Genomic DNA, 24,238 nt, shown 5'->3' with positions numbered 1-24,238 from the left:
CTTCTTTCTTCACGGCTGTCACATTCCCTGAGCACAGCAACATCCACTCCCATTTGAGCCACCTCCTGTGTGACGGATTATACAGAAATGTCCTTCCCTGGGCCATATTCAGTGCAGTCCTTCCCTCTGATTTGTGTATGCAAGAGTAGCTCCACCTAAAACTGTGCTAGCTTGGCAGGGGTGTATGCCAGAACATGGGAACTGCCATATGAGATCAAACCAGTGGTCCATAAAAGCCCAGACCTTGTCTAGCACTGTCCAGTGCCAGACATTTCTGAAGGAAGCACACAGCTCCATTATTTTAGCTCACAGCTAGATTTTTATTTTAACCCAAGGCAGTCAAGAATATCTTGAAAGATGGGGGTTTATCTTTAATCCTTAGTCCTATAAGACCTAGGCTCTCACAGATGCTCACGGGAACAGGCTCTTGCCAGGTGCTGGTCATGACAACACCTTTATTTTATTTTATAGGTGATACCAGAGCTCAAGCAGGCACCCCTTCTGCAAATCTCCAAGCCATTAATACTTCCCCAAACTGAAAAGCCAATGAGCTTCATGGCTGAAACCTGTAAATAATTTTAAAATATTCTCAGAGGATTGTAATTTTTTAATTTACTGTGGTCAAACACACAGGCATATATTATACACACATAGATACCCTTTTCCCCACTGTAGCTGCTTCATAAAGCACATGGACCTTTCCAAGAGGTCAACGTGAGTCTCTCATGACAGCCAGGGATCAAAGCCTCCTTCACTATTCATCCCATCCTGAATGAAAGGCAGAATGAGGATGAGCTTGCAGTGCAATATCAGGCAAACCAGCCTAATGGAATGTTAGGAAAAGAGAAAAACCACTGTGCCACAAGGATGACAGCAGTTATCAACCTCCAAGTGGCATTTATTGCAAGTCATCAGAACCCAAATTCCCCACAGAGGGATAATGTTTCAAGGGTGACCCTCCTCATCTCATGTGCTTTGATGGATGCAAAATGGAATAAATAGAACATCTTGGAAAGAAGCTCTCCTAACCAATCTGGAAGTCAACATAGAGTGATATTACTGGGTTGTGAAGTCCCTCTACAGGTTTCTGAGACTAACTGAGGAAATACATTAGAAAAACAAAAGAAGAAAAAGGGGAATTTGCAGGACTCTGAGGGTAACAGATTCCCCATTTCAGCTCGACTGTTCAGAAGTAATTTCATATTTCTAAAAAGTGTGAGCTAAATCCTAAGCTGCTGGAGAAATGTGAGCTGTGATGGCCTCTCTGTTGCTGCCTGGGCTCTATGTAGGGTAGCACTACAGGGACCACATTCTCAGCCCAATGGTGGCTGTATATCAAGAAAAAGAACCTGCTTTCATTTCTGATAATAACACCCGTTTTATAGTTTCCTACATGTCCCCTTCCAAACTAAATCTACACACAACAGGACTTTTGAACCCATATGCATTTACACAGCACACATGAAAATAAACACAGAATCTCAGAGGGTTTACTGAACACATTCCAGCTCCAGCTTGGCCACAAAACCTAAAGTCTGCAGCTAGTCCTTACTGTGGGCTATCACTCTCTGCTGGAGTACTGTGAGACTGCAGCAGTGAATTTCAAAAAATATTACACTGCACACTAACTTATGGCACCCATATGACTCCAATTATATGAAGCAACATCTGTGGCCCATGAAGTCAGAAGGAAGAAGCTTTCACAAAGCTGCAGCTCTGCTACAGAAAGTGAAGTGTCTGGTAAGAGTCCTGCAGCAGGAGAGCATTACAGCTGGTGCTGAGTGCCACCCCCCACCCCTTTCTGCTCCTAGGCATCTGGGTGAAGAGAGGAGGTAACCAGAGAGAGTGAGATGCAACATTTAAGCCCTTTTCAGTCCCTATTTGGTTCCAAGTGATCTGGATGACACTCAGCAAGCTCCATTTTAGACATCCTAGAAGTAGTTGGTTTCTGGTGTAACGAGGGTGCAGGGCTGGGGGAGGTGGGCACTGAAAAACTGCTATAAATCAAATAAGCAGCTGGGGTCTCTGTGCCCAGGAAGGAATTACCACCATGATTGGATGAACCCTCCTGCCCCTATGGCCAAGGCAGCCCTCTCTTTTCTACCTCCCTACCTGCTCAAAACCTTCATTGCAGGTGAAGATTCACACCTTTCTAGTCACCTCTGCAGGAGTAGCTCAGCACATGGGACAGTTTGGCAGAAGCACAGCTTCAGGGATGCTTTTCCCAGTACAGGTAAACTTATCCTGCTATCCCCTGTGTGATCTGCTGAGTAAGGGCTATCACAAAGCATGCACAGAAGGTTTTATGACCCTGGAATAAAATAAATCATACTAGAATGTGACATTAATTGTCCCTCGTTCTATGAATAAGGAAGCAGGGATTCCCTCCGTAGCCCGCTGGAAAGAAAACAACTGTGTATATTTTTTTAAGAATTAGATGTTATAAAAAAGGGAGATTCAGAGGCAAGCTGAATAACAGGGGATTTTCATTTTTTTTTCCTTCTGCAGGGAAAAGCCCTTTTTCAATGGTGTTTATAAGTGTCTTTACACCACAGACAAAGCGATAGGAATACAACCAATACTAGATATGAACAGAGATATTTTTTCTGTAGCTGCAATTAGATATTTTCAAAGAGCAGGTGATGAATAATGTATGCAAAAGGGGAGGCTTACTTATTTTTTCTTTAAGCAGATTATTTTAGCATGAGTGAAAGACTACCAAGCTGAAGAACAGTGTTCAGTATCATTCAATGTATAAACAGCTGTGGCTTAGCACATAATAAAAGCCATTAAGGGGCTGAGCCAAATGATGTATCTAGCTATGAGGAGGGGGAAGAAGCAAAATTCCATGTAATGATTGCTTAGATTCACAATTGCCATCCAGCCTTTGTGCACAAGTCCATTCTGCAGATGAAGATCTCCTCTTTCTCTTCATTAAATTTTCCTAAACTGCTTTAAATGGTTTCTTGGCCTTTTCAGACCCCTTTTTTTTTTTTGATGCCAAGGCTTCCAGATCACTCTGTTAAAATCTAAAATATGAATTGGCCACACATGCAGATAACAGGTGACAACAACAGGTGTCATCCCAACACTGGCCCATGGAGTGCCTGGAGCTGAGCAGGACAAATTCTTGCTTATTCCTACCTCAGAGCAAGGAGGTTTGAAGGACACCAAAAACTTCAGTCCATCCTCATCTCTGCATGGACCAGCCAAACCCATGAAGGGTCCAATAAAAATTTTCCTTCATTATAATAGGAAAGGAGATTTTCCAAGCATGGTGCTCAGGCACCTGTCACTCTGCTGAAGTGATCTGGCACCTTGTTCCTCCACTGCCTTCCCTTTTGCAAGCAGGGGTCTTTCTTAAGAGGTTACCTCACACCTTTTCTGCAGTACCAAACTCATGCTGGCACATTTTCCTTGCTTCTGGTTATGATTCAGCATCCCCCCAGTCTCAGGGCTCGCTGCAGAGTGCAACTCTTGCATAGAAAATCAAAAGTCTGAGCTGGTTTTGTGGGAAAGTTTCTCCTTGACTTTGCTCACATTTACCTCCAAGTCAGCAAATTGCTTTAAAGCAGGAGGCTTTGCATAAGCACATTAACGCAGGTCTTTCAAATAGTACATTTTCCCCCTCCATTAATGCAGAAGAAAATAAAGGCAGTCTTTTACCTCATGTTCTCCTTCCTGTGAACTGTCAGATACATTTCATAGACTCTCCCTTGTGGAACAGCCCCCGCTGGGATCAGCAAGCTTACTCCTGCAGAACCAAAGAGACACAAAAGATAAAATGGAGAAAAAAAAGGCAAATGGGCTTGTGAAGAAGAGTGACAGGTGAGGCAGAAGATGAAGGCTGCAATGTCAGATTTTCACCCACCCTCACCAACAGACTTGAGATGACCCCTGCAACTCAGGAGAAGAAGTATTTACTGCAATCCTGGCATCTCTGGTGGTCTGTTCCCATTCTTCTTGTGCATCAGCACTGAAATACAGATAAGGAGAAGAGGATTTTCTTCCCTTCCTTTTAATTTTATTTAAAGAGCAGACAGATGGTTACACTGCTGCTTACCTTTTAAAATGATGGAAAAATGAACAACTCTGACTAAGACTTCCAACAGCTGTAACGGGACATCTCTCCCTAGGCAGTTCTTTCTTAATTAAAATCAGGGAAGAAAAGCAGTAGAACACTGTCCCAGGAAGCAACAAGGACTGGTTGTTTCCTGAAAGATGGCTTCTGCAACTGGCATCCTGTCTCTTAATGTACTCAGCTTCTAATTAGACTACCAGGGAGACAAAATTGGGCTTTGTGGTATTTTGAATGTGCCTGGTTTTGCCGAGTGGTTCAAAAATTTGGGTATCCAAGCTTGAAAAAATGTGGGCAAGTGTGCTCTGTGCCATTTTCAGTGATTGTTAGCTGCCCCATTGATTACAATACACTGTTCTTACATTACTCCAGTATCAGAAATGTAGCAAATGTCTTCCCAGAGAACAGAGGGTCCCGTTACCACACAACAAACTCAGCATATGAACCAGATATTTCACTCTGCTAGGCACATCTCAGCCAGCTGGCCCTGCAGATGTGGGTTAGCTGGTAATCAGTGGCAAGGATTTTAATACAGTAATTGCCACATAGCTGAGAACAAACCTACAGGCAGATGATTTACATATATGTATATGCACAAGAAAGGCTTTATTGAACCCTTGCATGGGCCTGTCTCTTTTCTTTAGCATATCTGGTTTGGTTTTGTTGGAGACCTCCCATAGAAAAATAGAATCATAGAATTTTCAGGGTTGGAAGGGACTTTTAAGATCACCCAGTTCCAACCCCCCTGCCATGGGCAGGGACACCTCCCACTGGATCAGGTTGCTCAGAACCCTGTCCAGCCTGGCCTTAAAATTTCCAGGGATGGGACAGCCACTCTTTGGGTGCAGCCATCAAGCCAGTTCTTAATCCAACAAGTGGTCCACCCATTCAACCCATTTTTTACCAGCTTGGAGACCAGGATGCCATGTGGGACTGTGTCAAAGGCTTTACTCGGGTCCAGGTAAATGATGTTGGTTGCTCTTCTCTTGTCTGTTGGTGTTGGGACCTTTTCATAGAAGGCCACAAGGTTTGTCAGGCATGATTTATCCTTGCAAAACAGTGTGGATTATACACAATCACCTCTTCATTATTATTCTGCTCCAGGAGGATCTGCTCCATGATCTTAGCAGGCACAGAGGTGAGATTGACCAGCCTGTAGGTCCCTGGACCTTTCTTCTTTCCCTTTTTGAACATGGGGGTTATGTTTCCCCTTTTCCAGTCAGTGGGGACTTCACTGGTCTGCCATGACTTTTAGAATATAATGGACAGGGGTTTAGCAACTACATCTCCCAGTTCCCTCAGGACCTGGGGGTGTATCCCATCAGGTCCCATGGATTTGTACACTTTCAGATTCTTCAGATGGTCACAAACCTGATCTTCACTTAAAATTGGCAGCTCTTTTCCAACCCTTGCCATGTGCTGCTGTACAGGGGCTCAGTCCTATACCTAACTTTGAAAGGGACAGATTAGCTGGGAAATAATGTTCCATGGATGCCTTCTGACACTTGTTTCCTTACAGGCCTGTTATAGCCTCACCTGTGCATGTTCTCAGGTGTAACAGGACAGGCATAGCATATAGGAAGTGCTTTGATCGTATTACTTGGAGCATATAGATACATCTAGGAGATGTACAGAGGTATACACGGTAGTGGTAGACAGATTGATATATTTTACAAAGCTTATTTAATACTTTTGAAGGGATTGATATATTTTACAAAGCTTATTTTAATACTTTTGAAGGGATTACAGAAATGAATGAACTTTTTTTCCTTTACAAATTGATATAAATATATATGAATTAAACATTACCAATAGACTTTGCTGACAATGTGCACCACCATGGCATAAGAAACCTGAATATTAATACTTACCTCAGCTGCTGCTTAGAGAAATGTGAAATCCAGGATTATATAGCGTGAATTTTGCAGGAGTCAGCACCAAATTTCTTTAAGTAGTTCAGCTTTTACTCAGGCACATAAATTTAGTGGCTCTTTTTTCTTCCTGCTCCATGGTAGCTCAGAGAGGAGGGATACTGCTCACCAGCCACTTTTGGCTGCTTCCTGGCAATGTGGGGCTGTGTCCTGGAAAGCTTTGGGCCACTTAGGTATTTTGCTTTCTTCACAACAACGAAAAAGAAAAGATCCAGCAAAGAACAAGGGCAGGCAGTCTCTTGAATGGTATGCCAAGCCCACAGAAATATTTAGGTGTTAAACCTCCTTTGAATATCATCACTTTGTTTAGGAACCAAACAGCAGCATGGCTCTCCTAAAAAATCCATCTGACCTCCTCCAAGGCTGCCCAGGAGCTCCCTGGATGCTTTGATATTGCCTCCTGGTGCTTGGGTGGCTTGATGGGAGCCTTTTACTGTTGAACAAAGACTGAGAAGCACTTTACCTTCTCAAGGAAAATAAGGCCTCAAAGTGTCTTTTCTTTGTTTCCATGCGATTGCAACGTGTGCAGGAAAAAAAGCCTTAAAAAAATGAGTATTCTGCCGTCCTATTTCAATACCACACAGTCTGCAATGAATTGGAAGTGGAACAACTGATTGGGTTTTTAATTAATTTGTCCTTTTTATGTGATGACAAGATTGAGGCTTTCTGGCTTGGAGGTTCTTTTCTAGAGCTGCACGAAAGGAAAATATCAAGAATGCCAAATCCCACTTCACAAAGCCCTGAAGCTTCACATGTCTCAGAAAGTAGCTAAGAACCCTACAATATTCTATTAAAAAGGTGTCCAGGACTTTGGGAAAAGAATACTAGAAGTACCTTGGTAGATCTTAATGGGGGGAAAAAAACACGTTTTTTTTCTGAACAAAGAAAACACAGAGCCTTTGTGTTTTTTCCTGCATAAAAGCAAGCTAACCACCCAAAACCACAAACCAACTGATTCTTTAAGGCACTTACCTGAATTGGGAATTACTAGGTGACCTCCTAAAGAGTTGAAGGTCCCAAATGCAGTGCAGGATGGGTCTGTTTGCCGAGCCAGGCTCTGGTTCTTCACATTCAGGGCCTCGTTCTCCAGCAGAGACTGCGTGATCTGCGGGGACAGCTTGGAGGAGAAGTCAGAGAGGTCATCCTGGGGGGTGACAGCACCAGAGGTGTTGTAAACCTTGATCTTCAGGTTGGGCAGCGGGTCCAGGATTGGAGAATTGGTCATGGGGATTTTATCAGAGACGTCATGCAAGGCATAAACAGGACCCCTGTACATGGCTGCAGCAGATGTGAGGTCTGGTGGGACTGCCAGGAGGTCTGTATTGGAGGTGAGAAGAACCGCATTACTTCTCTATTCTGATTACTTTCTCCTGGGTAATAATTTGGGTCTGCATTCTGCATTTTTCATTTTGCCTTTCACACCAAAGGTTAAGATACACAAAGTCCTGGCAGGCTGACCTTCATCTCCTTTTCCATGCACCTCTCCAGGGCTTATATATTGGCATGCTGAACTTCAGGGCAAGATGTTTTCTTTACTCAGTACATTTCGTTTCATTAGCTAATAGCTCTTCCCTAAATGCTAAGTGAGAACCATTAACTAATTTATCATATTGGCCTAAAGACAGCATTCCTAAATAACAGACAGAAAAAAACCTATGAAGTCACTGTGACCATGACTCCTTGCAGTGGAGGATTAATACCTGCATCACAGTTTTTGGAGATTTGTTTTAAAAGTCTCTCCAGCAAGAAAATGACACTTCTGCTAATCTTCCACATGACAGCTCTCTTGTCACCTTAACTCTGATTTATTCTTCTTGCACACATATTAGGAAAAAAGAGGAACTCTTCAGCCAACAAATGGGACTCGAAAAAGACAGGACTACCTTTGGAGTGTTTTATTCTGACCAATAAAGTGTGGAAATAATGATGCTGTTATATACCAGTGATAAAAAAATATTAAACATCATTATTAAATGATGTTCTACAGCTTCTATGTTGTGTATTGAAAGCACAGTACTTCTTAAACTACTATTTATGTCTGTGGAGACAGGGCACAGGGAAAAAAGCTATAAGACAATGAAAGGAATAGAATAAAATTAACGAATTATAGAATATATGATAGAATTATTGCTCATCACTTCTGTGATGAATCCTGCCTCCATTGTTTCTGCCCCTACTTTACATTTGATCTGTACCTTTTATTTCCATAAATGTCTCTGTGTTTCACCCATATTCATGCTCCTCTTCACAAGTTAAATTCCTCTGCTTTATGCTCATCTGAAAAATGCCAGCATGGGTTTTGGGCACTTGACCACCAGAAACAAATGGGTATAATCTTTCTCCTTTTATGAAGTGCCAGCATGGGTTTTGGGCACTTGACCACCAGAAATAAACAGGTATAATCTTTCTCTTTTTATGAAGTGCCAGAAAGAATCCAGCAAATATCATTCATGGAACCCAAGAGACCACAACCTTACAGCACCTCCCTGAATCCAGTCGACACGGAGTGAGATGCCAACTAACCTTGCCTGGCAGCCTTGATGTTCACAGGCTGAAATCCCCCATTTAGGGCCGAGGAGTCGATGATATCTGACTCAAAGTCACGGTGGTTCTTGCGATATACAAAGAGGGCCACGACGAGGGACACGGCCAAGCAGACGATGACGGCGATGACGATCCCGACATAGAGAGCAACATCATCCGAGTCAGGAGCAGCTGAAGGGAGAGAGGTCAAGAACCTTGAAGGAATGTGCTCTTCACACAGCCTTTTAAAAAAACATGTTCTTGTTCTTCTCGTTTCCTGCAGATATTTGCTATGATTTTTAGAGGCTAATTTAAAATCCATTTCCGAAGCTATATAACAGGTCTGTGCCCTTTTGATGGAAAATTTTATTTGATTTCTCTCTGACTTGTGTTCTAACACCTTCTCTTTCTTCCCTTTCATCTCTCTAGTAACCAGGCTGTGAACTACTAAGCAATGAAACAAATTCACCCTATGAAATAAAATAGTATGTCCTAGTGACACAGTGTTATAATACTGGTATTCAGTGCTTCATTTGATAATAAAAATAAAACTGTTGTGGGTTTTTAAACTCCAGAAGCCTTATTTTTTTAATTTCAGAAAGTAAAAAAACCAACCAAACCCACAAGAAGTCCTTTTCCTATGGAATACCTGGAATATCAGGATGTACCTTTGCATTTGCTTTTTTTGAACTATAATGTGTCAAGTTATTTTTCCCTTCTATCCATTTTCCTTTAAAAAGATAATCTCCTAATGCAGAGAATCACACACCGAATTCTCATCACTTGCATTAATGCATCTGTATTTGGATAAAAGCCATAGCAAGCACAAGAAATAATGTGGTAATTAACAAAAAGGAACTCAGATTTATTAGAGCTGTCTAGTGAGAAAATGGCTATGATATTTCTACTAGCTGCTTACACCACATCTTCAGCACTAATTCCAGGCTAATCTCTAGCATCGTTATCCACTTGACATTTTTTCCCAAAAGGTCTGAAAATATGACCAAAATTTGATGTTTTTCTATACAGTGATGAACCCCAGTTTTAGAGACAGCATAATGAAAAAAGAAAGTGCAAGACTAAATCAGACTTTTTTAGTAGCCCATTTTGCTACTATGGAACCTCTGAAATAAATTTTATTTTATTTTTTTTGCCCTCTGCCTTCTAAGCCCAGCTGCCCTCCAGCACAGAGGTGAAAGCTGACAGATGTTGAAAGGGACTGATCAATCTCTGGAAGCTCCAGCTACTAGACCTTCAAAGTACCTGCCTTGAAATGTCACATTTTTTTTTTCCCTCAGCAGTTTCAAGAAGCACATCTCCTGAGTTCCAGATCAAAGTCACCCCTCCACCACATTTCTTCCGTTTGCTACGGAAATTTTCATGAGAAAAGGCTTCATCCTCTCCAGTTTCTGCCTCCAAGGCAGCATCTTCTCCCATTTTCCTCATGCAAAAGTTACCAAACGGTGTCAACCCACTGACAGCAAAACTGCAACTCCTGTCAAGCCAGCAGCATGACATTTATTCTGCCAAACAGACCTCTTTTTGCCTACTCACATAGAGCTGCTCTAACAGTAAAGCTTGACCCAAGGAACAGAATTAAATTATCAGCCAGGAACATAAAATCAAACATTACACTTACAAGAAAATCCATATTCATTCTGGGTTCTCTGTTCAGTTGAAATAGGATAAATGAAACCTTAAAAAGAAATTAAACAAAAATGGGAACAAAATCAAATTAATGAGGAGAACAAAAAAGGGAAGCATGAAAAATTGTTTAATTAAAAAAAAAAGAAGGAAAAGAAAGTGATGGCACTTGAAAATTCTGATAAAGCACAGAATTATGATTTTGCATCCCCTGCCTCCTCCAGAGCTCTACTAAGAATTAATAAGCAGGCAGATTGAATTTCTAAACCAAAATCGGTCTCGAGTCACTAACTTTGGAGTGCTTAAAGTCTTTCTTTTATTGAGCATAAACTCTAATGGATCTAATTTATTTCATACATCAAGGGTCATTAGCATATGGAAAGGCTTTTTTCCCTATCCCTGCCATATGCTTTAATTCCCAGGACATGTTTGGTGAGGCTCTAAAAAGTTTTTGTATTTAATTATAGTAGCTTGCTGTTGATCTAATAGAGCTAAAGGAGACCTGTCATCAGTGGTCAGAGGTTAAATATCCATTTGCTGAGCAGAGTCCATGCACAAAGCCCTCTCTCTTTATTTCCCTGGAATTATTTCATCCTGTCTCTAATACACGTTCAATAGGAATTCCTCAGGGGGCAAAGAGTTTGTCAGCAAACGGGAAACCGACCAGCTTATCTTCAAAAATTATTACAAAATCAATAAGGCCTCTGGGGTTAGAGCATTATTTATTTTGAATCTCTGCAAGCATCTCCTCTATTGACAAAATCGTAACACAACTCAGTTGCATTCTGGAATGGATAAATAAGAGACATCATTTCCTTTGTCTTTTCTTACTGCTTCAACAGCACGGCACACTGGAGCTCTTTAGTTCACACCCAGGTCCTAGGAACTCACTAAGCACATCCTAAGCTTTCCATCTATATGGGAAACAAGCGAAATGCCCCAAGTCCCATTCTGCTGGAAAAGGAAATGATAAACCCAAAGTAAGTAGGAGGAGCTGCTGTAAGGGACAGGATTAGAGCTGGTATAAATCAGAAGGCACCTCTCCTTAGAATCATAGAATTGGCTGGGTTGGAAGGGACCTCAGAGATCATCAAGTCCAACCCTTGACCCACTACCACTGCAGTTCCCAGCCCATGGCACTGAGTGCCACATCCAGTCTCTTTTTAAATATCTCCAGGGATGGAGAATCCACTACTTCCCTGGGCAGCCCATTCCAATGTCTGATCATCCTCTCCATAAAGAAATTCTTTCTAATGTCCAACCTAAACCTCCCCTGGCACAACTTAAGACCTCTTGTGCCCTCTTGTCTTGCTGAGAGTTGCCTGGGAAAAGAGACCAACCTGCACCTGGCTCCAACCTCCTTTCAGGGAGTTGTAGAGAGGGATAAGGTCTCCCCTGAGCCTCCTCTTCTCCAGGCTGAACACCCCCAGCTCCCTCAGCCTCACCTCACAGGACTTGTGCTGGATCCCTTCACAGCCTCCTTGCTCTTCTCTGGACCTGCTCCAGGACCTCGATATCCTTCCTGAGCTGAGGGGCCCAGAACTGGACACAGGACTCGAGGTGTGGCCTCACCAGCACTGAGTACAGGGGCAGAATCCCTTCCTCACTTACCCTTCAGTGTTTTTGAAGGGAATTTCATCCCCTTGCCTGGGATTGCACTACACAGCCAGGCACACCCTGCGGGTGAAAAGAAACTGGAAAACAAAGTCCTGGCATGTGTCTAATGCACAGGATTCAATCACAGGCAGTACACAGTAATAATCCCCAGCTCCCAGAAATGCTGAATTTGGGTGCTCAGCATCTGTTGTGCTTTATATAGCTCTTCCTGCTTGGCTGCACTGCTTGCTAATGAAGATAGAGACTACCCCAACCACAGGTATAGACATACAGCCCCCTGAACTTTCCAGACATTAACTATGGCATAAATGCTACTTTACTTGAAATACCAGAGCAAGAAGAGCTGCTTTTGGATGTTTTTTTTTTCCTCAGGAATCATGGGATAGACTAGATTGCCTGTAATATCTATTTTAAACTTTATTTCACAGAAATTATTCTAGCCTTATAATTGCTTTTAGAAATATTATGTTCTTATATTCACTTATTTGGTGCTTAGAGGCAAGTTCACCTATGTGTAGTCTCAACATGCATACTCAATCTTTTGTAATAAGTGCTTCCTACTTCTGCTGGTGTACTACAGGTACTGCCCATAATAAGTCAGGCAAGGAACTTCTGAGGGCTTGAGCGAGTGCTCAGCAATGCTCTGGGCATGAATTTACAGTATCATACCCTTCACTGCCCCCCAGATGAATACTGAGGCCCATAATTAGTCAAACTAAATTTCAGCTATAGCCTCATGCCCCGTATTTCCTTTGGCAAGATGTCTCTGGATTCTAAGAGGCAGTCAGCAGAAAATATGAGGAATAAGGGCAGGTGGAATTTAGGCTGGCTGCATCTTCAAATGCCTTTTTGCTTCGTATTCAAATTCACTGGGAATTCTTAGGACCTCTTCTTGCACTTCACATGCCCCAGCATGTTCTCAGGAGAGCAGGCATGGTGCAGCAGGTATCTCCTGAATCTGCATCACCCATGGAGCTCAAGCTCACCTATGAAGAGTTGGAAAAGCTAATCCTCTCTCCTTGAAGTTCAAGAAAGATGGTGTCATGGTTTTAGATGGTAACTAGACAGTAAGAGATTCTCTCTGTTATTCCCCACTACCCTACCAGGGGAAAATCACAGAATCAGCCAGGTTGGAAGGGACCTCTGAGATCATCAAGTCCAACCCTTGATCCACTACCACTGTGGTTCCCAGACCATGTCACATTTACTGGCTGGTAGTTTCTGGGGGTGTCGCAGGGAGCTTTTTTCTATCCTGGTCTCTCAAACCAGGACAGTTGGAAAGAACTTTATACAGACATGTAGCAATAGGACATGAGATAATGGCTTAAAACTGAAAGAGGGCCGATCTAGGTTAGACATTGGGAAGAAATTCTTCACCATGAGGGTGGTGAGACACTGGAACAGGTTGCCAAGGGAAGCTGTGGCTGCCCCATTCCTGGAAGTGTTCAGGGCCAGGTTGGATGGGGCCTTGAGCAACCTGGGCTGGTGAGAGGTATCCCTGCCCATGCCCATGAAGCCAGAGGATCTTTAAGTTCCCTTCCAACCCAAACCATTCTATGATTCTACTGTTTCAGCTGGCAAGTGTTGCATTCAAGGTTGCACATTCCTGCCATGCAGCAGTCACAAAGGACTGGATTAGCTGTGATATTATGGAAAACATTCTTCCCTGGGAAAATGTAAATTCAAGTCTTTTCAGCAAAGTAAACAAGTGTGGTCCTCACTGTAACCTCTTCATAGAGCCTCTTTGTCACAAATGCTTATTTGCATCTTACAAGTTTGCATAGATTCTCTTAGTGGTAACTACAGAGAGCATCCCTGCAGCTACACTACAGTGACACCAATTTCTTTGACAGAGATGTTTTGTGTATCTATTTGAAGGCACATCTATTATAAACAGGAGAAAGAGGCAAGGATACTGATTGATGCTTCCACTAGTCTTGCAAAACAACATGCTGAGTACAGAAAGCTTGATTTTATTCTCCTGAGCTAGAGAACCAACCCTAGCCAGCTGCTTCCATGCAAGCATTGCCTAGCTTGCACAAGTGTCTGAGAGGACACATTTTCAACCTAAAAACAAGAGCTTTTTACAGGAATGCATGGCCAAAATAAGACAGGTGGAAGGGCTACTGAGTGAGGTGCCCTGGTTTTGAGTCATGGGCATTTTTTTTTTGAGGGACAACAGTTGCAGCTGACCAGCCTGGCTGCAGATGGATAGGTGGCCACACATGATGAAGGTGTCACCTTGTTGAGGTGACAGCACTATTGAAGACAGGTTAGTCTTAGCCATAATACGTTAGCTCACATTATGTGGGCAGGTTACCCTGGCTGAAGCTAGAAGACACCTTACTTTGGGTTGACTTTCAGCATCCGAGCCAAGCTGGCAGTTCCAGACCTCCACTGGTCAAACATCAGCTCCATTTGCACTTGCAAATTAAGCCCATTTGTCAGAGATCACCCTAACATGGCAACTACAGACACCTTCTGCCCACAGGGCAGGACTTTTTTTTTAGAACAAAACTACTTTTAAACACTCCTTTGTCAATAAAGTGCTCTTCAAAGGGTGGTGAGGGAAAAGTCTGCAGTCATGCTCTGGTGGTGATGGCTGGGCAGGAGGCAGAGGTATTGCCCTGTTCCCAAGAGGAACAAGAGCACTGGCATTTCTTTGGAAATTTGGCTTTCACACTGGTCTCTGATTGTGCCTTCAAACAATGAGAAAGGACATTTCCATCACATAATGATGCCAAGCTGATGGGATTAGTAACTCAAATAATGAAGAATTACTTCCCTGCTCTCTTCAAAATTACTGCAATGAAAAGAGATCATTTTCTTGTGAGGTTTTTTCTTGTTTTTTCTCTTTTTTCCCCCCTCTTTGTATCAACAGCGCTGCTTGGCAACTACCTGAGGGACTTATACCAAGATCATCAAAATTTTTAACGAGGGGGAATTTAGAAAGGTGCCAGGGGGATTGACTCTGGGAAGGCTGCAGAGGCTGCTGACTCACACTCGGAGCAGCTGCTTTCACAACGAGCTACTCACTTTGAGAAAAGTCATTTAATTCTTCCTACAGCTTGTTGGGAAATGTAGATTTTCAAAGGGGCTTTTAATGTTTTATTGTCTTAACTTGCTGCTGGATGAGTAAAATAGTATTAATCACACTCTACCCTTGCACAGATTGCCCTTCTGCTTGAGGCTCTCAGAGGCTTACAGAAAGTGGGTATTTATTTGCCTCATTTTACAAGTACCTCACCCTATGTAATACCCGGAGAATCAGTGGGAGGCTTGGGTTAATGCACAGAAATTGCACCACTATAATTGCATGGTAAATGCATTCAATAAAAAGCCTTTAATTAAGTAGATATTTCTCCATCCATTGTACTTTATATGCCACTTTAGGCTCCTAGATACATTTTTTGCTCCTGTGGAAATACTCCTGCTAAGTATTAAAGGTGGGCTTTTTTTAAACTAAAGTAATTGCACTAGCACAAATCTTTTGTACAAGTGCAGATGTATCATTATAAAGGTGCATTACGTAGGTATTGCCTATTTTCTTTCTATAAAGCAGGTGAAGATCAATTAAGCACCTTCGTAATGATGTAACACACTGGGAAAAGCAAAGGGTGAATATGTCAGAATGTACTGGAAAGATCATCCAGTGTTGGTATATAGAAAAGACTTCAGCAGGCTTTTTATCAATTTAATTTCACTGAATATCTGTATCAGTCTCACTTGCACTGATTTAGGGAATTGTGTCCATTTAACTAAGTAGATTTTGAAGCTCATTTAATTAGTTCAGTGCAGTTAGTGAGGGCAGATGATCATCAAATGCTGGAAGTACAGCCTGAGCATTTTGGGTCCCACATGCCTTGCTCTGACCTTCTGGAAACACATTTGTGCCAGAGACCACAGGAGACTAAAAAGTGTCTGTGGCTGGATGGCCCTCAGCCTATCTGCATGTGTGGGCTCCTCTGCCTTAGGGTGTGACTTTTTACAAACAGGACGAATTTTACACAGCATGAATTAATCTCCTGCAGTTTTCTTTGGGAGGAATAGATAAGCCTTGTACCAAGAAAGATAACTGTGTACAGATGATGGCACTGCCTCCCTTGAGGCTGAAACTGAAACAGCATCACCAAAAAGCCACCAAAACAACTTTTCTAAGCTCCCTTTTTTTTTTATGTTGGGGAGGAATCTACCCCCCAGCATATACATATATATACACACATGGTGCTCACACTGGGAACACCGTCATGACTATGGGCATCCTGAAATCCTGTTAGATTTTACCTAGAAAGCTCTGGGAATATGCTGCCTAGGCCTGCAAACTGGCATATTTTAAAGACAACTTTTAGTCCTGTGGTGTAAAATACTAGGTCACAGATTCATAAAGAAAGAACACTGTAACTAGCTCTCCATTTTGGTCCTTCAATAGGTATTGCTGGTTTTCTGGTCATGCTGAATTTGTATTAATTAATCAATTAATCAATTTTAGAGTGAATTGATCAGTTATGAAAATCTCTTATTCTATTGCTTGCAGAAAAGATTCACATCTGAGAAAGAAAAATTCCCAGTTTCTTTCTACTTTCTCTCTTCCTGGCATGTAAGTAGGTAAAATGGTAGAGTAGCTGTAGGTGAACTTTCTGGGCACTTATTTACTAGATCTTATCCAGTTTGGGTAATATTTGCAAAAATATTTACCATTATCCTGCAAAGAAATGACTTTACACCATTAGCTGCTGAGGTCACACTTAATAGATATTTTGAGGCTGTAGCAAGATCAGGGAGAGCTGGAGACATGCACTTTGATAAAGTAAAGCTTGCATAAAACACACCATAACTGCTTCTTTCCTTAATGCATCATATTTTAATCCGCCACCACTTGCTTCTAACCTATAAATGCTCTTTACCCTCCATGTAGCAGTTTCAAAAGGCACAATTAGGTGGCCCTTTTGAAAGCCAAGCCACATGGCATGTCTCAGTAACATCTCCAACCCAAACCATTCTATGATTTTATGATCTTGTTGCAATGAACTCAACAGGTTGAGCATCACTTACTGTAACAGTGCTTTCCCCCTCTTGTCTCCAACTTCAAAGCCCTTAAATTGCCCATGAAAAAAGAAGAGGGCACACATTAAGCTGCTACCTTTCTTTCTCTGCTTTGATGGTTTTAGGCAGTGACACTGAAGTAGGAATAAGCTCTTGCTCACAACAGGCTCTAAAGCACAAAGCTATAAGGGACAGGTGAACAGAGATTTATTCTCACATGTAGGTGTCTAAAATCAGAAGGAAACTGTTATTAGATGATTAAAAGTAGGTGTGTGGTACATACATTGTGAGAGGAGAGTCTACAGGAACAACCCTTCATTTCTCTGTCATACATACAGGGCAGATGAGATTCAGTATTTAATAACTCAAACTCAACATCTGGTAATTTTTTCCATATCAGTCCTAAACAACATGCACCCAGCTGCTTCTTTTCTTAATTCCCATGAATAAGTCTCCTTTCAATATTAATTCTGTTCCTCTTTTCCTCACCTCTATGTCTCAGAATATTATTTAAAATCTTTGGGTTTGGCTAAATTTTCTACTATCAGTCTCAGAAATTATCCTGAAAACCTTGAATAAAATTGGGTTAAGAACCCTAATAATTTATTATTAATTTTGGCTTGGTTTTGTTGATTTTGGAGTCCCTTTCCCTGTAAAATACCAATTCAAAGTTGTCCCAGTTTCAGATTTTGTAAAACTGCACTCCTAGAAAGAGACATCCAGTAATTCTGAATTATTAATTCCTATATAGAGATATTTTTGAGACAAAGAAGAAAAAAGACATTCCCCTGCAATCTTTGCAGTGCTGTGACTGACTGTAGCAGTGACCTAGTATTACTACTGCTGTTTCTTATGCCTTCTTTTGCCTTACCTCGTTCCCTCAGCAATCCTACAGCTATCACCAGGTTGCTGAGTTTCCCCATCATTTTAAAGCAAAATTCCAGATCACCAATGCAGTGTGCAGAGGCTCACAAAGGACAGTCACATATTCTCATGTTAGGAGAAGGAATTTAGGAGACTTAACTTGACATTCAGGAATTTTAAATTACTTTGTGCAAGTCCCAAGGTCTGAAGACTACACCTGCACTTCACTTTCTACAAGGGGGCAGAATTAATGGTACAGGAGCAACCTTAGAGTAAATCCTGTGTTCTTACTCTGTGGTGTAAGGCTCCATGTTCACTTAGCGTGTTGCTAATGCAGATTTACCATGGGAGAAATATTAACAATAATCATCGTAGTTGCTCTTAGTTGCTTATCTTGCTATTTCCCATGAATACTGGCACATAAAGAAGAAGATGTGGTATCTTATATCTTATTAATTAAAAGAAAGAAGAAAAAGCAAACAACAAACCCCTAAAAACAGTCCCAAAATGAAAAAATTAAGTCCCTGTAGCTGCAAAATACTCATGGAGAGAATGCGCACAGCTTCCTCCTATATTTGCTGTGCTAAAGAAAGACCCTCAAGCCTGCAGTAATGATGCTGAAGGTCAGATATGATATCATGCATGCCAGAGATAATGCACAGTCATTTATTTTCCTTCAACATGACTAATTATTGGCATGGTCGGGGAGCTTGAAGTTTTGTGACTGATTATTTATTTGGGTGTTACTTCAGACCTTTCCTAATCATGCAGGTTAAATGGGGAGCCTCTCTTGTTCTGTCCTCGAACAGGAGTTTTAAATATTCTATAATTAAGATTACAACTATGTTTTCATTTTAAATTAGCTTCTTGACATTTTGCTAACATTGTTAGAAAGGTTTTGCCTGAGTTTAAACATGCACGTTATCTTTATATCTATATGGGGGAAGATGGGTAATTTTTTGCTAAAATTTGATGTGGATTAGAAAAGGCATATTCAACATTATACAATCTAATTTACAATTTTTTACAGCTAAGGACTTTGACCTTCTGTCAGTCTTTAGGATATTAGAGGGACAGGATATTAACATTGGGCTTCTTATGCATATTTGACAGTAAAAGTAAACACATGTCTAGCATCATTTTTGCTAGGTTGTGTATTTGCAAATTCCACATTTGCAATGACTGAAGGTTTAATAGGCTGCCTGAGGTTTGCAGAGAGAACCAATGGGTCACAGGGAGGGCTGAGAAAAGGACATGGGGCAGCACTGAAGACAGGACACATGACAGAGAGATGAAGTGAGGGAGAGCTGGAAGAGGATCTAGATGAGGGAACAGAAGCTTTTAGGACTGCTGGAAAAAAGGCTTATGGAAAGCATGAATTATCTGCATGGATGTTCAGCCACAGGTGTCAAAACCTCTGGCAGGTCTATAAGCTCACAGGTAAGAGAATTGGTACTTTGGCTTGCTGGCTTGTAAACTAAAAATATCTCTGAGACTCCAGAACCAGAGCAGCTCAGCATTCATCTCCCAAAATACAGATACTTCTTTCCCCAACATGAGTTTTCATGTAAGGATGCTGCCAATGTTTTTGTTAGTCCTTTGTGTAGAACACAAATTTAGAAATAGAGTGCACACTAAGTTTTACTCCTGCTCTTGTTGCTGACTCCTTGATGAGCCTTTGGGCTGCTCAAATAATCTTGCTCTGCCTGACACCCTGCCAGGAAAGCAAAAAATTATTAAATATAGCCTCCTTTGTGCATGGTAAGGAAAATGTAAACACTTGTTATTGTCACTGTCTGGCTCAGGGTTTTTCCTACAATGAAGTGAATGTAAGACTTGCATTTTTTCTTTCATCTCAGTAATTATTAAAGAGAATAAAAACTACAGATAGACAAGGTTGGATTTTTTTATCATCTCTGCATTGCTGTAATATTTTTGAATTTGCTGAGATTTTTTCAAAACAGCCTAGAGATCTTTATTATTATTTATTAATGTGGACTTGTCTCTTTCTGAACTAACTGGGGTAAAATACAGCTATTTCAGTGTCCTGGGTTCTGCTTGTGGCTCTGCACTCCTTTTTTCTCTCAATGCTTTTATCTGCTCTGAGCAGTAAGTTTTCTAGGTAAGAGCTCTTACAGCTGCAGAGGGCCCAGCAGAGGACGGATGCTTCTCAGCTGGGGATTTCTCATGTTGCTACAATAAAAATAAAGATGAGATACCTGCATGAACTCCCTTAGCTGCCACATCATTACCTAGTAGTTGGGTTAAAAAGAGAATACCTCATCATATCAAATAATAATATTAAAGCAACCTTCCTCTAGGAACAGATGATAAGAGTTCTTCAAGTGAACAAAACACCCTCTGCAAGGACATGGTGAAACAGGGCAGGTGGCTAAATAATTATGCTGACAGACTGAAAATATTATAACTTCTCTATTGACTCACATGCTCTTAATAAAAGGTTTTATTTAATTCCTCTGCACACATGGGCTTCTGTTGCAGCCTCCCTCGAGAGAGCTTTGCTTACCTCCTGGAGTCTGGAAAACATTCCCCTGCTCTTTGCACACTAATCTGCTCTGGAAGACCAGAGGTCCTCATCAAACTGCTCTGCCCTCTAATTCTTCCCTGAATGCCTGCTTTCAAAACAAGCCAAAAAGGGAAATGAGCACTTATTCCACCAGAGGTTCTGGCATGGTGCACTAAACAAGCAGGGCATGTGCAGAATACATATGTTCCGGGAAGAAAGAGATGTTAGTATCAGGTTTATCTTGCTTTCTACTAGGGATTTGTGTATAAACAGGCATGAGGCTGGAAAAGGGCAGCAGTTAACAACTCTGTGCACAAGCACAGCCTCTTTTTCACTCTCTTAGGCACTACCATTTTAAGGGAAAACCTTATGAACTTCATACTGCCTTCCAGATGAGGATTTCAAAGTGCTCAGCAAATACAGATTTGCCATCATCATTTCACATCAATTCACTCTCAGTTAGAAAGCAGCCTTTTTTCAACAAGGAATAGAATTACTACTCTTCATCTTCACCATGATACAGGTACCTTTTTCTCACATGCTGCTTCAGCTCTTTGTAGTTCCAAGAACTTAAGCTACATGCAAGGAGAGAACCAAACTGACCTGAGAGTTAGTCCAGAGTATTCTCTGTAATGATGGGTGAAGGTGTTTTGAATCTTTTCTTCCATTCTTTAACTGGCAGAAGCACGTCTCAGTCTTTTCAAGCTCATTTATGTAAATTCAAAGCAACAAAGAAAGTCTGCATTGGATCTGATGGCTCTTGGCAATGACTTACAAGTGGAAATTTTCTTTCGGCCCTACTCAATGATGGATTTGTATTCCCTGTTGTAAGACTGTATAAAGTGAACAGTTTTCACTACACAGAGCAGCAGCACTGGTTTATGTAACTATATAATCCACAGTCCTCAAGTGACAATGTGCTTTGGTATGACCTTGCTGCTGTAAGATAGCTGACCCTGTGTTCTGGAAAAAGTTGAAAGCACAACTTAGCTGGCCTTTTGTGAAAAGCCACAGTGGTCTGCTGAAGCTGTAAGTGAGCTTGGAAGTGGCACTGGTTATTTTATACTTATTTATATTTATATTTATATTTATATTATTTATAAAGCGTCTATCACCATTTTGATAAACATTCTTTGGAACCATTCTGACAGCAGAGATAAGAATAGGAGGCAGCCTGTTAGTACCTCAGCACTTCTGCTTCCAACCAATTAAAAAAAAAATAAATAAAAGCCACAAGACTTTGCTGCCAGCCTGGCTGGTGTTTAAAACTGCTACTCCATCAGTACTGGAGGGTTGGAGGGACTGGTTGTCTCTCTCTGACTGTACTAGTGCCAACCCTGTGAATTACGGGCATGGTTTAAGAAAAGACCAACAGCTGGACCAGCACGCACAGGCACCAACCTCACCAGCAAGCCTATGGACTTTGTGTACTTTGGAGAATAAGGATCTGGACATTGTCACTTCAGATCCTCAGCAGAAAGGAGACAGATGACGTGCTCTGAGAACGACAGATGGACATCACACCTCATGTAATAAGCCTTTAACATAACCATGGAACATAGCTAACTATCTTCATAGCTTGCCCACCTCTTCCTGATTACCAGCAGCATTTTACACATAATGCAAAGCAGTGTTTGGTCCACCAGGGACTTTTAGCATCTGTTTGGTACCACACACATGATCTTGTGGTCATCCCAGACTGGGCACAGAAAAACATTTCCCCTCATACTTTGCTTAAAACATATTTGCTTTCATGCATATTAAATATAATGAAGGGAATTACTTGTGGTAAAGCTTGTGGAATGTCTGAGGGAGCTGGGGGTGTTCAGTCTGGAGAAGAGGAGGCTCAGGGGAGACCTCATCACTCTCTACAACTCCCTGCAATGAGGTTGGAGCCAGGGGGGGGTTGGGCTCTTCTCCCAAGTAGCTACCAGTAAAACAAGAGAGCATAGACTTAAGCTCTGCCAGGGGAGGTTTAGGTTGGATATTAGGAAGAAATTCTTTACAGAGAGGGTGATCAGACATTGGAATGGGCTGCCCAGGGAGGTGGTAGATTCTCCATCCCTGAAGGTTTTTAAGAAGAGACTGAATGTGGCACTCAGTGCCATGGGCTGGGAACCACAGTGGTAGTGGATTAAGGGTTGGATTTGATGATCTCAGAGGTCCCTTCCAACCCAAGTGGTTCAGTGATTCTGTGTGATTCTGTGAGTAGTGGAGTGCTTTGCTTTCTTAGTCCCCACACAGAACACCCACCAAAGTCATTAGGCAGGATGAGTGGAGGGCTAGTTGCTGTGTTACAGTTCAGAGTGATTCCCTGTGGGATGCAGTTTGTGCCTTTAAGTGTTGTTCCTTGCAGTGAAGTATTTACCACAGTCATATTTACCACAGTATTTACCACTTCATATGGGAAACAAGTATGGAGGCAATAATGCAACCAGTGTGGGTGGTAACCAGACAACTCTTCTTACACCTACAGTGTATTTTGTTCCAGGAAATCATATTAATGCCATTATGGGAATTACAAAATTGTTATGATGGGACCTGCTAGGCAATATTGTGTATTTGGAAACTTAAAATAGTAATGATCACCCTAAATTTTCACTAGAGCTGCTTTTCCTCTTCAATTCAACCTGCTGCCTCTCTCTAGGCAGCAGGCTCTCTGCAGGCTCTCTAGTTTAATGACTGTTCAACCTTTCATGTTAACAGAAAAATACTAACTACGGGATAAGGGAATATATGTGTGTACTCCCAAGATCATTAGTCTGAATAAATGTGACAGCAGAGTTGCCCAAGAAATGCCACAGTTAGTGGTAAGCACAAACTACAGCTTTAGGTGTAAAATATTGTAATTACAAGGGATGGAGAAAGCTCCACAGTTTTTATCCCCAGAAAATCAATAGTGGTGTAGACTGCTGTGCTTTGCTGGAGTGGAGGCAGACTGATGAAAGAGCTTATTGATTTATCCAGCTGATGCTACTGTAGTGAATAACAGACTGGAAGAAAAAGGGCTTGTAAATTAGACTCATTCAATCCAACATTTTCCAGGAAACCCATTATGTACAGCTGTATAGAGATATATATATTTACAAGTGGGTTTTTGTCAAAGCAACAGCCTAGTGACTCCTGGTAAGAGGGTCAGTCTATAATCTGTCAACTACACCCAGGGTGCTAAACTCAAGCTTCAAGCTCTCACTAAAGAGGGACACTAAAGATGAAGCACCATGGCACCCAGAAGCAGGATTTGGCTAGGGAACAGGTAAGAAACTGGCCAACACATCTCCCAGAGGACTATGGACATAGAGGGAGGTGGCTGTGCTGTCAGACTATTACCTGTGCCACGAGAGACCCACTGGCATAAAGGCTGTGGAAGAGTCTGCTGTGGATCCACAGGATTCCCAGGATAAGAGAAAAATTGGTGCCAACCAGTCCCCACCAGCCTCAAATCACATGGAAAGCATCATGGTGTTTTAGGAATTAAAGGAATCCTGTGTTTCTTCTTAGCTCAGCAGGCAGACTTGCTATGAATCTAGCTAGAGCCACACTGGCAAAAATGTAAGTGTTCAGACTGCTTTTGCATAAGCTGAGAAGAAAGAAAAAGAGAGAGAGAGCAGCAGGCACACAGCCACCAAGTACAGCAAATCAATCTTCACAGCAGTGATGGATCAGGGAGCAGGATTGTAAGTTTTACAGGTATATGCAACCCTGTGACTAGAAAGACACTATTAAAATATTGCCATTAAATTCCAACACTGAAGGATGATCACAGCCTCTGGAGCCAAGCAGGTCAATACATGCCTGTTTATTTTTCATTACCATTTTTTATATACATATATATGAAGAAGAATAGGATTCACAGCAGCCTCATTCTCTCCTGCTGAAGACCTCTGCTTTATACCCAGCATCCACTTTTACAAATAAAATGCAATATAGCATCAACAGATAAATGAGATCCCTACAGGGCTTTTATTCCACCGTGCCATTATATCTACTTTCCCACAAGATTTTTGCTTA

General features: G+C 41.7%; 1 protein-coding gene across 2 annotated transcripts in view; it reads right to left on the bottom strand.

The window, feature by feature from the left end:
• Positions 1 to 24,238, bottom strand: part of UNC5C (unc-5 netrin receptor C) — a 244,602-nt gene that overhangs the window by 16,167 nt on the left and 204,197 nt on the right. The window contains exons 8-11 of one of the 2 annotated variants that reach the window (XM_071742798.1): positions 10,172 to 10,228; positions 8,533 to 8,724; positions 6,982 to 7,326; positions 3,667 to 3,754 (exon numbers count right to left, since the gene is read on the bottom strand). In XM_071742798.1, coding sequence (XP_071598899.1) covers positions 3,667 to 3,754; positions 6,982 to 7,326; positions 8,533 to 8,724; positions 10,172 to 10,228 — 682 coding nt within the window. The remainder of the gene's footprint in view (positions 1 to 3,666; positions 3,755 to 6,981; positions 7,327 to 8,532; positions 8,725 to 10,171; positions 10,229 to 24,238) is intronic. The other variant, XM_071742799.1, reaches the window with a different exon arrangement.

This window comes from Heliangelus exortis, chromosome 4 (genome assembly GCF_036169615.1).
Source record: "Heliangelus exortis chromosome 4, bHelExo1.hap1, whole genome shotgun sequence".
Classification (NCBI taxonomy): domain Eukaryota; kingdom Metazoa; phylum Chordata; class Aves; order Apodiformes; family Trochilidae; genus Heliangelus; species Heliangelus exortis.
Note: the sequence above shows the minus strand (reverse complement) of the source record. Positions and strands in the feature narration are given on the sequence as shown.